This window comes from Homalodisca vitripennis, chromosome 3 (genome assembly GCF_021130785.1).
Source record: "Homalodisca vitripennis isolate AUS2020 chromosome 3, UT_GWSS_2.1, whole genome shotgun sequence".
In the NCBI taxonomy this organism is placed as follows: domain Eukaryota; kingdom Metazoa; phylum Arthropoda; class Insecta; order Hemiptera; family Cicadellidae; genus Homalodisca; species Homalodisca vitripennis.
Genome location: NC_060209.1, coordinates 179,319,688 through 179,337,153, shown reverse-complemented (window position 1 = coordinate 179,337,153; position 17,466 = coordinate 179,319,688). Strand labels below are relative to the sequence as shown.

At 33.6% G+C, this 17,466-nt stretch overlaps 1 protein-coding gene across 1 annotated transcript in view; it reads right to left on the bottom strand.

Moving 5' to 3' along the window:
• Positions 1-17,466, bottom strand: part of LOC124357822 (neurobeachin-like) — a 628,187-nt gene that overhangs the window by 300,231 nt on the left and 310,490 nt on the right. Inside the window, 1 exon segment of the mRNA XM_046809880.1 lies at positions 2,266-2,392. Coding sequence (XP_046665836.1) covers positions 2,266-2,392 — 127 coding nt within the window.

The following is a 17,466-nucleotide window of genomic DNA, read 5'->3' as shown; positions in this document are numbered from 1 at the left end:
GATATGATAACCCTATGGTGACAACATTCACTTTTACGAGAACTTGGCCATCTAAGCATTTGGAGATTGGCTACTACTATTCTTTGAGGCAGTAACATGAACGTGGCCAAGTACGTTTTACATAAGTGGTAAAAGCAACAAGTCAGTACAATAGTTCCTAATAATTATTTATTTCAATGAATTATTTTATTATTTAAAAAAAAAAAACAAATATTGATCATATAAATTTTTTTTAATCATCATAAGACATAGTATGTATGTATAAACCTTTTCAATAAAACCTTATTAAATAACAAATGTTACTTCTCAATTTTAATTTGAGCTAATATGCATTTTTTAATAGATTTAAACTATATGAAGTAGTAGTGATAGGTATTTTCTTATTAAAAATTTATTTTTGGACTTTTAGGAATTTTAAAACTTAGAATAATAACAATGACTGCATACATAACTACCTTTTCTTCACACCAAAAAGATATTGGAAAAACCAATAGGAAATTGAAACCAAATTGAATTTCGGTACTGAAAATACAATAAACAAACAATTAACGTGACAACAATTGGTTTTCAGGATATCCAATATCTCTCATTACAGATCCAATTCCAATTTTAATTTGTAAGTGAAAAACAAAGACTTGAATTATTGCCGGAGATAGCGGATTGCATTAAAGTATAATTAATTGAATGTGATTAGCTGCAGGAAGGGAACAGAGGAGATCTTGACATCCGAGAATCGAGACAAAGCCACTGGGACAAAGGATATCATGTTTAATGTATTGTGATCAGGTGGAAACAATAAATGAATCAGGGCAGAATACTGAGCAGATCGAAACAATGGCCAAACTTTGAAAAGAAACTTTGCTGCAGGTTCTCTTATTTCATCTGGTTGCTTTTCAACTTCTTTTCCCTTCTTTAACTGTAAGCCAAAACTTTCCACGTATAAAAAAATGAAACTTTTCATTCTTACCATAAATAAGGAATCAAAGTTTAAAAGTTCTTTGTATTGTAGACTACCACAAAAAATGTCAACAAATGTTTATTAACACGTTTATTCCAAAATTTAATACTGTAACCTGTTTTGGGGAAACCGTAAGCAAACAATATTCTGCTTACAAATAAATTATTTCAGCTTTAGAGAAAACAAATTCATGTTGCTTAAGGTGACAGCTTAAAAAAGGTTTACAAATTAAGTTGTGTATACTTTCCTGGAAAAAACTTTTATTTTAGATAAACTAAACAACTGAAAATATCTCCAAAAACAGAGAATAACTGATTACTGATTCTCTATCAGTCGCTATCAGTCGGCCGACCCGAATGTTACACAGATAAACCGCTGCTGCACGAGTATTCGAGTGTCCGCGCCGGTTGACTGAACTCATTTTATTGAGAGTGCAGTCAATTTCATACATATCACAACTTTAATATTTTGATCTTTCTTTTTAATACTGTCATATTTCACGGTATCTATTTTAGTTATTTGTGATGATTACAATGCAAGTTGGACTGTACAGTTCGTGCGTTATAGAAAATATTTTGATTGTGTTGTGCGCAAAGTGAAATTTCGGATTTTATAAACCAGAAGAAATAGCTCAGTCCGCTGAATCATACACTCCTAGTACGTGTTTATCTGTGGTTGAATGCAGGTTCGCATTTCACGTGGAATGCCGCTGATGCCGCCTTTGAACCGCGAAAAAACTGCAAAGAATACAAAATAAGGAGCGGCGTTGTGACGAGTGTCCTGAGAACTCATCGTCTTTCTCAGATAGACGACTAGTAGTAACTATTCCTTTATCTTGAAGGGTTACAATATAAGGATGACATAGCGCGGTCTCGCAAAGAGAATTCCAAGAACTTCGCGACTCTGGTGGCAACTACGACTTCTGTGAAGGAATCACTGGATGACGTGAGAACAAAGCTGTCTGCAGTAGAAGCCGACAATACTTTACTGTATTTCTTGTGGTTGTACTGGCGTATTTTGAGGTTTTGAAAGTCCTAAATGGAAATCTTTCTCAGAAAGTTTCTTTTTTTTAATTAAGTGCAAGATGCATAAATTTTAGAAATATTCACGGAACAAAAACTTGGACATTATAGAAGTTTCGTCAAAAGCAGGTGAAAATAATTATGTAGACGATGATAAACAGGACATATCTATAGTTCACAGTTTACCAAGACGTAGCAAGTTCATAATAGGTTTAGCCAAAGAGTACAAAATATTATATTAATGCCGTTGATTGTACAGTACAACTATACTAGAGGAAGTAGTACCTGCAACAATTGTCTCGGCCTGGGTGAGCCGGTGTAGCACATGCTCTATCAGACCGACATCCGTGCATGCCTGTAGATTCCTGACACTCTTGCGTAAGATGGCGATAAACACACTCCATATCTCCGCCTGCAACACACAACACAAAAGTCAACATAGCTGGAATAGTACTGTATCCATTCACTTACTCCTCTAAAGCCAATGGAATGGCCGATTCAAAAGAAGATACTCCATGTGTTGATGAAAATTTCAGGAAAATAACAATAGTGCCCAGTCAATATGCTTGAAATACGTTATAGAAACATAATTGAAATTGTTTCTACTAAGGGATGAAAAGATGTAATGCAGTAGTAATAACAGAATGTGCTTTCCATGATAACAGACGACTTAGTAAATACACTTAATAGAGAAAGAGTCCATTTAAATGATGTGCTCGAGACAAAAATAATGTATTTATTAGATCACAGTATAATAATTTATCTAGTCAGATATGCAAACAGATTAAGCATGCTAAATTCACATATTTTTTACAATTTCAGATTACATTAATGACTATACCATTCGTAAGACGGTTTTGCGAACAAACAACTTTTTTTGCAAACAACCAACATTTTTATTCAAGACAAAAATTTTAATAAAACATTATGTATAAGAAAGTAACGATATTTATAAATTCTACTAAATTGTATGGTATTTTTCTTTATTATTATATCTTTCTCGTTAATTGATCAATGTCTTCATTTATTAGTATGTAATTTGTAAAGAGATTTTAATGTTATAGGTTGTTGTTGTGTGACAGTGTATATATATATATATATATATATATATATATATATATATATATATATATATATATATAGCTGTTATTCAAATTTTGTAATGAATTAAAAAGTTGATTTAATCTAAAGTAAGTAATAAAATTGCAGATATGCGCAAATGAAAATGCAATTTGTTATGCAATTGAATTGACATGTTTCTGCGTTAAATATGTTTGAAGTGCTGTTTTTGAAAGAGCTCCATGGTTAACACTATCACATAGTAATAACATAAAGAGATTTGTGTGTTTATTTGTCATCAACCATGTTGGTCTTATAATATAATAATATTTATATACCATATTATGTAAGTCAAATGAGTTCCTAATTTTGTAAAGCTAAGTGTGTTTTTTATATTTTGTTATAAAGCTTTTTGTAAACTTACAACGTATAATAAAAATTATTTATTATGTACTCCCTTAGAATGGGAACCTGGTATTTCGACTATTGTATTAATACAGTTATTAAAAAACTGTATGGATCCGGTTGATAATCAAAACATAAATTACATTTATGGAATTATAAATCACAGTCGCGCTTGAACGTGTATAGCGAGTAATAACTATAGTAAATAAATAATAATTCTATCTGATTAGAAAAGGGAACAATAGCCAGTAAACGACAGTAAATATTAACTAACACGAGTGTGATGAGGAGGCTAGATTTTTATCGACGGGACTGACCACGGCAGCCATTGTCGCTCTCCAACACCGGCCGTCACTGTTGACGTTTTGTCGGCCGTCACTGTTGAAGTTTTTGTCGGAAAACCAATGATGTACAGGAGTGCTGTTGTCATAATTTGTACAGCTTTTGTGTGCCAGTTCCCTGGTGTCGAGTTGTTTGGACCCAAATCCGTAAGTGTCAACTCGCTTTGATCATATTCAACACTTTACATGGTACACTTATGCAATAGAAAGGTCTTGAAATTGTGGAAATTACCAATACATACTCGGCCACAAATACTTCTGTTATTATGGTCAGGGCAGATTAGATATTTTAGCGGATTATACGATTTTCACCTACAGTAGGAAGTTTATTGTTTTATAATATATTTTTTATGATTAATCTGAAGCTATACATAAAGGCATACAAAATACACACAAAATATTCAAACTAGTTTTACTAACTTACATTTGGGGACCAGATTATTCATATACGTGATAGCTGAATATTGCATAGATTGTTGTAACTAAAGCAACAAAGCAAAAGACCAAAGAAATCAGTTATTAATTCCTTTATAACGTTTAAACGTTTTAAAAACATTTAAATTATTGAAGTAACTATTTCTTTTGACGGGGTGTGGATGTATGTTTTGCACGGGGTAAAACTGTCGATTCGCGTCACGGAACGTCACGCATCACGCTTGTTCGCTTTGTAGCCGCTAGGGGCGGGACTATCGCGGCAATTTTGATGTCAGTGGCTATCCAGCCTTGCTAGGGAGTGTTGACTGTCGTTCCTTGTTGAAGCGACTACTACTTTTGGCGGGCTATGGATGTATATTTAAAGGATTAACAATAAATTGATTAGATCTTTTCTAGCTTAACAAAACCGTAGTGTAATTTAATCCTGGAAGAGAATTAGTCTTTCTGTTTATTATAATTATAACATATACTGAATTAGATTGGAATTTACCTTACATTCACTTAAAAAATAAATTACGAAAAAATATATTGTAATTCAAACTTTGCTGATGAAACGTCAAAACCTTTTAAGAAAAAAAAAATAACTTTAATAATCCAAACGATAAAACATAAATATGAGATATGGAGCAACAATGCTGTGTTTAAAATATACTTAGAATTTGTATTTCTTATTTCAGTTATAATAAACCCATAATTTCAATTTTAGAATGCAGTGGCAATGAAAATAAAGTAATTATTTCGGAAATACAAGATTGTAGTGAAGATGATGCTGACCAAATTATAGAAATTAATATAAACGATAGTAATGAAAATTTATTTAAAACATTTATATAAAAATTTATATAAAACATTTATTACTTAATATTTTTAAGTCAGTGATCATATGAGTTGTAAAAATATTACAAAAATCTGTATAAATCCAATGTAAAATGTATAAATGTTATGTTAAAACATTTAGTGTTTCATTATTTCAAAATATAAAAATAACCATTTAATAATTAATTAGGAAACGTACTTTTCCAAGATATATATATCACAGCTCGTTATTAAGAATAGTCACTTCTATATATAGTCACTACTCTGTCATTCCCGCGACTGTCTCCATTTTATTTACACTCAAGTAATTTTAACATTGTTATACAACTTTTCAAATTTATATTGTATGCAAACCTGAAATCATCATACATTTTTGTATGATAACAAAAACTGAATCGAATATGCAACAAGATGTTAAAATAAAAACAAAACATACAAATAATAAATATTTATTACAGTCAACAAGCCCTAGGGAGATTCAAATGAACATTTATAACATTACGTAGTCACACACAAATGTTAATCAAATCGAATTGCGTGGTTGATTTATGCAAGTCTGATAATGACAATAATTTGGGACATTTGGTGTAGCACAATAATGTAAAATTATGCTTTAATTAATCTTTTCTTTGGGTTAGTCCATGTAACATTTCAGTAATCCTACATAATAACGAACAAATCAGTGTATTTTAAGGATTGCAAGTTAAATAGGACTGTCGCAATTATTATGTATTACTCAGGACGGTTCACTTCTGGTTTGTTTGTACCTTCTAGTTGAACCCACACTGGATACAGCATAGACCGATGTGTCACTTAAATCTAGGGTACCTTACGGATGACCAGGAGCGGCACATCACTAACCACAAAATGTCGAGATTCTGGGTTGCAAGGGTAATTCGACAGGTCTAGCCTACTGCGGCAGATGACTGTTGGAGTTGGTGAGGTTCGTTCCCTAAGAGTAAATGGTTCTTGCTAGCCTCAATATGTATGCTACCCCAAGCCTGCTTTGACTGGAAAGGTTGGTTCAAAGCTGGCTTCCCCTTCTTCTGAGGGGAAATGACTTGAGATTAGTGCCTTATATCCTTCCTCATAGATCTCAAAAGGCTCCCAACCTAACCCATTCAGAATATCCTGTCACTCCGGAAGCAGCACAAATGTCCTAAAAGGACTAGGTGTCGTTTCTAAGCTTCTTGTCCTAAGAAAACAAGACGTTATTATGTACTTAATAATAAACGAATTCTGTGTGACGACGAAACCTTTGAAAAGAAACCTGATTAGTGATTGGCTATCAGTTATCGAATCCCTAAAACACGAAGCTTAAGCGATTAATAAATCAAAATAAGTGTAGCACTGAATAAAAGGAATTCGCCTGTATGTCTACTTTTCCTGAATGAGAATGTAGCACTATACGTTAAACAATGACACATTGTATATTTTAATACAGCAACACATATTTACATAAAGTATACATATTTTCAAAATTAAAAAATCGTTCAATTCAATTACGTAAATCCTATTTTGCGACCACATTCCTACACATTGGCACAGTTTAGTAAGAATTAGAACACATCTACACTGAATGTCAGTACAAAATTCAAAGACATTCAGCGACCTTCATGAAACAAAATCATAGAACAACGTTTGCTTAAAAAGGAAAAATATTATTTACGTAAACAAGTAGTTTAACGTTACAGTGCAAACAAATACTACGAAATGGCACACTTTATAGTCTTTTTGTGTATTACCTAATCTGTAAAATTCTCTGTATACATACAGTTGAAAGCTTTTTATCTCTAATTTTTCCCTAACCATAACACATCAACAATTATTCAAACAGCATTGTTATGGAAGGTCAGATTGCATCAAATTGTAATTTATTTGTCTTTGCTAAAAAAGGAGAATACAGTAGAGATCTACGAGGGGTATTAGAAAAATAAGGTTCCCTATGCCGCCGAGACAGAATGCGATATGTTGGGAGAAATCTGGCAACACTGTCTTACTCATCAACTGTCCCTCTCTCTATCCATACCACTCGCGCCTCTCTACGTCCAACAGTGCCGGCCTAGCTGCCTTCGAAGATGGAGCTCCCTATCGTTGTTACCGCCAGATGCGAAATTCGTGCTGTGATACGTTTTTTAAATGCAAAACTGATTTCATCTATTGAAATTCATCGCCAGTTAATCAAAGTTTATGGGGAAAACTGCATATCTGTTCAACACGTTCGGAAATGGTGTAGAGAATTCAGTGAAGGCCGCATGGAAATTCACAATGAAAACCGAAGTGGACGGCCTTCAGTTTCAGATGGAGTTGTTGAAAAAGTTGAGACAATACTGCTCTACTACTCTTGAAGATCGGAGAATCACCATTCACAGGAACAACAGTAAACTCTGACAGATATTGTGACACATTAAGAAAACTGAGACGCGCGATCCAGAACCGCCGGAGAGGAAGATTGTCCAGTGGTGTGAGGCTTCTCCATGACAACGCTCGACCTCATGTCTCACGTCAAAGTCAAGAACTGCTTACAAATTTTGGCTGGACTATTGTGCCCCATCCCCCCTACAGCCCAAACCTAGCCCCAAGTGATTATCACTTATTCCCAAAATTAAAGGACCACTTGGGTGGCCAACGCTTCAGTACCAATGATGAAGTCAAGGAAGAAGTTACTCAAAGGATTGGCGGCAGAATTCTACACATGGGGATAGAAAAGTTGGAGCATCGTCTACAAAAGTGTTTGGACAGAAACGGTGATTGTGGAAAAATAGCTTAACTTTTACGTGTTAAATTGATGTATAACACTAAGTAGAAATATAGAGCTGTCTATTTAAAAAAATCATGGGAACCTTATTTTTCTAATACCCCTCGTACATCGGTTATAACGTAAATACAATAAACATACTAAAAACATAAACAAATTCCAGAAAATAATATAGCATTTTTTGTCACAGGGTCCTTACGACATCGTGGTGCATCAGGTTGAAGAATGTGAAGATTCAGGGACGCGCCAGTTCGTGTTCGGCACCAAAATCCACAGCCAAGGAAACCGCGTCTATACTTACACAAATGACGTGTACATTTTAGTCCCATTGGATGACCACATGAAGGTAAAGTCTGCCTTTAATGACACGCATTAACCAAAGTAGAAATTTGTAAAAAGTCATTCTCACGCAGGAATCTGTGAATTTAATATAATATGATGTAAATAAATATTGTATCAGGTAAGATATTGACACTAAGATTGGTAATCGGACGATTCCTAGAAAAAAGAGAATGTTGACAAAGCGACTGAAAGAAGGAGCAACGGATGGATAGTGCATTGGAGATAAAACAGGATAATCTTAAGATTACCAATTTAATTCTGGGACAACAAGATTAAACTCGTTTATTTATATATACTTCACTGGAAATCTATTAAAAAAATTAGTTTTCTTTATAAGATCCGTTTATAAGAATGAAAACATTTAGAAGAAATTACCATTTTAAAACTAAACCGCAACAACGAAACATTATGAAGATGTACATTGTGATATTAAAAATATTTCAACCACTTAAAAACAATATAATTCTATTAGCAAATTGGAATTACCCTTAATTTTAAAATATCCTTTAATAAATATATTGAACACATATATTATACAAACGTGACACTAATTATTTTCATCAGTCAAACAATTTTGTTTCAAGCCTTCATTCCTGATAAAGATTTTCTTTTTACCTTTAGGCCAAGTACATGAATTAATCTATGTGAAAGCTTTCATAATTCATATTGTTGTAAGTATTGCATTAAAGATAAATTTTATTAACATCTATGCGAGATTTCAGTGAAGGCCATTCCATTCTTGGAAGAAGTGTTGGACTGCAAGCGATAGTAACAAGTAAAACATTTCTTGTAAACTACAAATAGTTCTGCTCTCAAGAATGTCTTCCTTTCAAAAGCAGAGCGGATTAATTAACAAATATGTTTTGTTAATTCGCTTTTTTGTGGAGACATTCAAATAAAAAAAATAAAAAAACACACCTGAATTTATTATGACTCTTTTAGGTGGATATAGAAATTCAACAGCTGAACAACGGGGTGTACAGACCGAGGTTCATGACACAGTCGTTTAAGAACTGCAAGAAATTCATAAAAGTCGCAAAAGACTGGTTGATAAGCTTCTTTGGCGCAGCAGGCTACACTTTCACAGACTGCCCTCTTCCTGTGGTAAGTACGTAATACAAGTCTTTCACAAAATATCACTCGGTTTGGACACATGTTATTCCAGAAGGAAACTTAGGACGTGAACCATGTGACGAGAGGTGTAAAAATAGCTACAATTCTTGAATAAATAGAATACACTTTCACAGTAATGTTTAGAAATGAACCATTTATATAATTTGCAGAGCTTCCCTCAAACCGCCTTGTCTGTTACTGTTCCAGGAACTAGAAACCGTGGTCTCCTTATCTGTACCTATTAATTTTTAATCATATAATAAAATTAAAAAAACCTATTTAAAATTAAACGAAGTAAACAACGTAAGCTGACCTTTTAAAAACTCTTAAGACAGTTAAGTTTTCTAATGAATGACACACTATATTGAAAATTACCTTAGCAAATTATGGAACTACAAACCATGGTTTCCTTATCTGTACCTATTAATTTTATATTATACAGTATAATAAACACTTTTTACTGTTTAAAATTAAACAAAGTAAACAACTAAGCAAACCTTTTAAAAAATCTTAAGAAAGTTAAGTTTTCAAATGATTGACTCAAAACTATATTGAAAATTACCTTAGTAAATTCTGTAAGAAACTTGAATTGTAATTAGGGTTTAAGCATCCTACATAAAATGTAGGATAAGTGAAATGTAAACAGGCTGGGCTGGTTTCCTTGGGCTGGCCAGGTGTCAGTAGCAATTTCATTTTTCATTTAATTTATTTATCTCATTTACATATATACAAATATAGTGCTAATAGAATACACGAGAAGGTACCCACATAGGCAAAGACCTGTGTGTGAGAACCGACTCCATCTTCACTCGAGTTTACAATCACAATAGTACTAATATACAATGTAAATTTTAGAAAAATATTAAAATCGTACGTTTTAAAGATAAGTAATAGTAACATGCTATGTTTGGATGCATATTAACTACATTCAAGTAGTGTAAAAAGTAATCATTTAATCACTTATGAAAAATGAGACTACATGAATCAAACAAAGATCAACACTTAACCCAGCACATTTCCTTCCTTACATTCGCCTAGACAGGGAGCCCCTAGCACAATTCTCACTAAATGGGAATATTACAGTCACTATAGTCTCCACAATGCCAGTATGGAAGTAGGTTATAACGCTCATAATGCATTTGTTACAGGGAAATTACTCAGTGAAAGATTGGGTGGTCGACTTGAAGCTGAACAACATCCCGACCATGATCTACAACACTTACAAGGTGATAGCCACCTTCACTTACTCTGGCACAAAGGTTGGCTGTGTGACATTCATCGGTGACGTTGTTCCGAAGTCATAATAATAATTGTATTTTCACAATTGTACTCATAAATTTATAAATTTTCTGCAACATTCATTTTTTAACCCTTTGAGTGCCGCTGCCATTTTCCCCAAGTCATATAAATAAAGTGCCGAGCTAATTTTTTGCATATTTGTAAGCTTTTGGGAAAAAAAACTTAAAAAATAAACTATCCAACAGATTTTTATAATTTTGTATTTTTTCTAATTAAATGCAAAATATGAAACATATCGTTACAAACTCAATTTGCTTTATAACAATGTAAACATTTCAGTTTTTAAACAAAAAAGTGTTACTTTTTTATAAAAAGTTAATTTTAAACCTAACTTGAGTGTATATGGTATTTTAAAGATTTTTTTTCTTTATACCATGATAAAGACCATACAATTCTAAATAAACCCCGTGTATAATATATGGTTCTACAATAAAAATAAACATGGCATTATATGTATAAACAAAATGCTGCCCGATATCAACATTTTATAAATTGTACTACATTTGTCAGAGTTTAGAAATTATAGTGAAAGTGTAGTTTTCACAATAAATCAAATAAAACATCAAGATAACACAAATAAATATGATTAGTACATGTAGAGACAAATACTTGCTAACATATTTACATATAAGTTTACATTTACTAAATAATAACCCTAATACATGTACACTGACAACTCACGTTTTAATCGGAGACCAAAATAAAGTTTATTATACGTTCATAATACTTTTTTTCTTCAATAATGAATCGAAAAATGATCGATGAGTCATACTTCCTATCGCCAAATCGTCTCCAAATACGCATAGACGCACATATAATCAAATAAATAACACAAATAATAATCACCTGTCATTTTCGAATAATAAAACGTTGTTCTTGTAGTTTTGGTTTTCATTTATTGTCGTAATAACTTTTAAATTTCAAAATAGGTTAAAAAAAGTCTGTTCTTTTTAATACTGTAATTTATTTTGTCTCTGATAAGGAAAACTCGTCTAAAAAATAGTGGCCTCCTGATTAGTACCCAAACAACATATGTTTCACTTAACAAATATAAGGGAAACAACATAAAACTCGTAGTTTAGGACCTATCTGGTTATGTAGCCAAAATGACCATGTATTATATAAAATATTACCAAAATACGAAATGTCAAAATTAGCGAACGCTGCGGCACTCATCCGTTTATAGAGAAAATCCAAGAGCGTTTGATTATTTTTAAACTGCTACTCAGGAGTAAGACAGATAAAATGACTGAGCGTTATCGAAACCTGTCACTCGTGCAAGTATATACTTGAAAAGTTGCACGTAGCTTCATTACTATATAAGCCAAATTGAGATCGATGATTGTATAGAATAGCAGAATATACAAATTTTTAAAACAAACTGAATACATTCCTATGATATTTTTACTGCTCTAAAGACTTGAAATCGCAAGTAAACTCGTAACACGTGGTGTAGTCCGTACTAATATCTTGATTTCAGATATAGCTGAGAAACGATCTCGGTGCATCAGTCCTGTAGAATGGCCTCAAACACAAACCGTATTAAAGTTAAAGTGTCAAAGAAGACATTGATTCTACAAAGTGTACAATCAGTAGTGAACGGACAGGCAACTGTTGTAACGATATTTAATAGTCACACCTGTATACAGCTATAAGGACAAATACTATGTTTGAAGTTTGTTTTTGACGATGGAAGGATTGTGAAGGAAACAGAGGGGTTTCCCGACATTTATCATCGTTCAGTGAAAAAAAAACAAAAAAAAAAAAAAAAAACGTAGTGTTACTGGTTTTTATTGTATCACTAAATGATGGCAAATGTCCGGAAAAATCCTGTTTCCATGACAAATACTAGTTGAAGTATGTCAAGAAATCAGGTGTTTTCATTATGCACACTTTTTAAGCCCAAGGTTATTTAACACAACGCTTAAAACCTCGCTGGTTATACTGATAGCCATCTTCATTTTTTCCCCACAACAATAATGAAAAGCTCATACACTTTTCTCGTGTTTATTTTTAATCGTAGGACAATCGTAGGGGTATCTTATTTTAAATATATTAAATACTCAACCTAACGCTTTAATTTTTTTTGAGCAATTGTACTGGTTATTCAATAAAATATTTCAAAATATTTTGGATTAACCCTGTCGAGTCAGTTGCTGGTGAACAAAATCCGATTGCTGCCTACCAATCTGTACTCAAAATAACTGTTGAACGAGTCGACTGAGGGTTGAAATTTGGTGTCAAACTCTACCTCCACATCGCTCTTTAAAACTGTAAACATCGGTAAATTGGGAGTCTTGATTTGTTGTCTGCCAAAAAAGACATCTCTACTTACATTAGTATTATGGTAGACCACGTTGTTCACGGAAAAAAAACACTGTAGAAACAAATTAGTAAACAGAGTTATTGTAAAGGTCAATCACTTGACATATATCAACATATACGATAGCGTTACTTTGTTGGAATGGTCGGTTTCATGCAGGACTTTTAGCTTAACCAGTAATGCCATAGCAAGCTAAAAGTTACGTACGTCGCGTCGACAACAGTTTTAAAGTTTTTTATTCACTTATTTTTTTTGTCCTTTAAGAACAAATATTGTATTGCTGTCTAAACTAAAACTTAATACAATACAGTACTAGTTCATAACTGTATCCCAGCGCGATAACATGCAATTTACTGCTTTGCAAAGTAAACGAACGTGTATACGTATTTGAATGTTTGCATATTCCTAGGACAGTGCCTTTATAGCAATGGTAATAACTTCTGCTGCCTGCAAATCAATAGATGTTTCTCACTGGATAATGCAGTTTTTATATACTTGCAACCCGGTTTGTCTGCTTGTGTATAGACGAATAGTAGATGAACAAGGAATTATTAAAATATATTTATTAATTGTGTAACATAGGTTAGTATTCTTAAAAGCGTTCGAATACAGAATATAACAAAAAGGTTGGGCTGGCTAGGCATTTTCAGATTTTATATGTGATTCTAAGCTAAAAATGGGAAGAATAGCTTTTTTCCAATTTACATGTTTGGCGCACCCGACTTGTGCAAACGCCTACCTTTTAAAGTAGGTCTTGTTCGCTTATGCATTGATGGATTTTGATAAAAAAAGTACCGTTGGAATTGTTATAAAAATTATAATATTTATTGTTATGCAAAGTAGTTGGTATCTTTTATAACCAATGTAAAGGAGCTGATACCTATCAAGACAAAATGTTTGCTGTTCACGCGTACTTTTAAAGTGGTTGTGCTCGTTTATGCCTCGACGGATTCCGTTGAAAGTAGTACCGTTGGAGTTTCAATAAAATTCCCTAAATGATTTTTTTTGTTATTTGACTTTAAAAATTTTCAATAGACGCCATTTTATTAATATTACAGAAAATAACACAATATTTTTTATTTTCCTCTTACCTATTTAAAACTATGTGCCAAATATGGTTTCATTAGCTTTACTAGTTTTAGAGATAATGATTTGATAATAAAAAAAACACAAAATGGCGTCTAGCGGTTAAATGAAGTGAAAGCAGGAAAAAGTTATTCTTCATTTTTAGCTTAGAATCACATACAGAATTGAAAAATACATAGCCAGCTCAACTTCGTTGTTACACCCTGTATTTAAAATCAACCATTTCGAGGATTAACGTGATTGAAAAAACGGTCTTTCCCATCAGTTGATAATGAAAGCAGATGTCTGGCTTTCGAATGAGTAAACTTGGAGGGTTGAAATTCCGTTTGAAACTAAACCTCTAATACCTATCAAAATTGAAAATGGCAAACTTCGGGCAGTTGGGAATCGCTCGCCGCTGAGGGGCGAACGCTAAGCCTGAAATACTGACCTGAAGTCTGGCGAGGTTTTAAACTTTTGTTACTAAGCGAACAATTTTCAAAAAAATTTAGAAAATCTTTTAAGGACCAAAATATTTATTAAATTTAAATTGGTTGATGATTAAAACACATAAAATATTAGTCTTATGTTAAAAAAAAACAATCTTACTGGAATAAAATCTAAAAAAAAACTTGAAATTAAACTTGTACATAAAAATAATAAAGCATAATTTCATATAATTTATTAGCGAAAAATAATCAGTAAGCGATAGTGATTATTATAAACACGAGTGTGTGGAAACTTGATTTTATCTACAATGCTGACTAGATGTCAATGCCCTGCGTCACCCCGTCACCACCTACCAGACTGCCATCACTGTTGGCGTTTTTGCTGGAAAACCAACGATGTGCAGGAGTATGGTCACGATCGGTTTTACAGCTTTTGTGTGCCAGTTTCTGGAGTCGAGTTATTTGGACCTAAGTCTGTAAGTGTCAAATAAATCGCTTTGATTATATCCACTACAGTTGATGTATTCATCACTTAGCTATTAAACGGTAGATTTTTGCAAAATTAAGGTCAAAAGACGTGAAAAAGACCTAAGCCACACATGATTCTGTTATTATATTCAACATCGAACAGACATTTATGCCGTACAAACAATTTTCACATGTACAGGTACACCAACATTTTTATTGTTTGGTAATACATTTTTGTAACAACATGAACTATATCCTAATCGTAATAATACTGTAAATGCAAAAGTGCTTTGCTTCTACGCATAATCTATTCAACCGATTGTACTGAAATTTGACATGTACATTATTACGGTTCCTGGGATAAATACAGGTCTATTCTTATTTCGAAAATCCCTCCGGGCTACGCCCCAGCGGTTTCTAAAGCAGTTAAAATCCCATCTTGGTCTCTAAACTTGTGTAATATTAATTAAAGGAGTATGTCTAATGTAATCAACTGTTCTGTGTAAACATTGTTTATTATTTTCACTGTTTACTTTTATAGTAAGTACATTTTCTAACGAATAACCATTATTTTTCACGCCATTTTAGATTTTAGCGATTAAGTAAATACTCATCTACCATAGAAAACGTCCTAAAACGTAAGATAGTCAGAATTTGACTCCGAAGATTACCTTTGAAGCAGTCGACAAGAACTACCCTAGATGAAAGTTTGCTGAATTGTGCTATGGAACTAATGTATCAATTCTAGCTCTAAATGTTCTAAAATATTAAAAATATTTTCGGTTTACAATGAAACAAACTCATAGTGCCATTGTTAATGTACTTTAGACTCCACATTTTATCAACTATTAAGTACTTTACTAAAAGACAATGTTACTATCTAACTTTTACTATAAATTTAAAGATTGAAATAAACCCATTTTAGTTCAGTTTTGACAGAAGTAGGCTTCTCTGAACTGTAATATATATTTTCTTGGTCGGAAAACAAGGCAAAATCAAGTATGGAGCAGAAAATACTAAGAACAAAATAAATTACAATGGCCATAATAATACGCTTTTAATTAACATAGTATTTTCTTGATCGTGACAACAAAGCAAACTCAGCATTGGCGCTGGAAATAAAATTCACTTGAACCGGAAGTGGTCATACGGGTGGAAAACCTCCGCAATTGCGTGCAAAGTCGCGGGTAACTGCTAGTAAAGAGCCATAAAATCGCTGTTTATAGTTTTAAGTCAGATTATTCATAATCGCTATCTGAATATTGCACAAAAGCTAAGTCTATATAAAACGAACTCTCGGAAAGACGTTGTGAATTCTGCAGTCATAGCCAGTACTAGTGGTATTGCCAATGTACTCTACTGTGTCTGTCTTGTTGGTTCTTTAGACTTCTAGATTCCAGGAGTCAAATCTGTGACATTGTCGGATAGAGCAGATAGAGAATTGGCTAAACTCAATATTCGCATTTATGATGTCCTCAGACTTCTACCTTCGCTTATGCGTGTTACATGTGTTGTGTAGTGCTCTTGGTGTAGTGACATCGTTTGGGTTCATTCTCATTAGTCTTCCACCTTCCCTGTTGCGTGTTACATGTGTTGTGTAGTGCTCTTGGTGTAGTGACATCGTTTGGGTTCATTCTCATTAGTCTTCCACCTTCCCTGTTGCTTGTTACACGTGTTGTGTAGTGCTCTTGGTGTAGTGACATCGTTTGGGTTCATTCTCATTAGTCTTCCATCTTCAATGTTGCGTGTTACATGTGTTGTGTAGTGCTCTTGGTGTAGTGACATCGTTTGGGTTCATTCTCATTAGTCTTCCACCTTCCCTGTTGCTTGTTACACGTGTTGTGTAGTGCTCTTGGTGTAGTGACATCGTTTGGTTTCATTCTCATTAGTCTTCCACCTTCCTTGTTGCGTGTTACATGTGTTGTGTAGTGCTCTTGGTGTAGTGACATCGTTTGGGTTCATTCTCATTAGTCTTCCACCTTCCCTGTTGCGTGTTACATGTGTTGTGTAGTGCTCTTGGTGTAGTGACATCGTTTGGGTTCATTCTCATTAGTCTTCCACCTTCCCTGTTGCGTGTTACACGTGTTGTGTAGTGCTCTTGGTGTAGTGACATCGTTTGAGTTCATTCTCATTAGTCTTCCACCTTCCTTGTTGCGTGTTACATGTGTTGTGTAGTGCTCTTGGTGTAGTAACATCGTTTGGTTTCATTCTCATTAGTCTTCCACCTTCCCTGTTGCGTGTTACATGTGTTGTGTAGTGCTCTTGGTGTAGTGACATCGTTTGGATTCATTCTCATTAGTCTTCCACCTTCCCTGTTGCGTGTTACATGTGTTGTGTAGTGCTCTTGGTGTAGTGACATCGTTTGGGTTCATTCTCATTAGTCTTCCACCTTCCCTGTTGCTTGTTAGATGCGTTGTGTAGTGCTCTTGGTGTAGTGACATCGTTTGGGTTCATTCTCATTAGTCTTCCACCTTCCCTGTTGCTTGTTACATGTGTTGTGTAGTGCTCTTGGTGTAGTGACATCGTTTGGGTTCATTCTCATTAGTCTTCCACCATCCCTGTTGCGTGTTACATGTGTTGTGTAGTGCTCTTGGTGTAGTGACATCGTTTGGG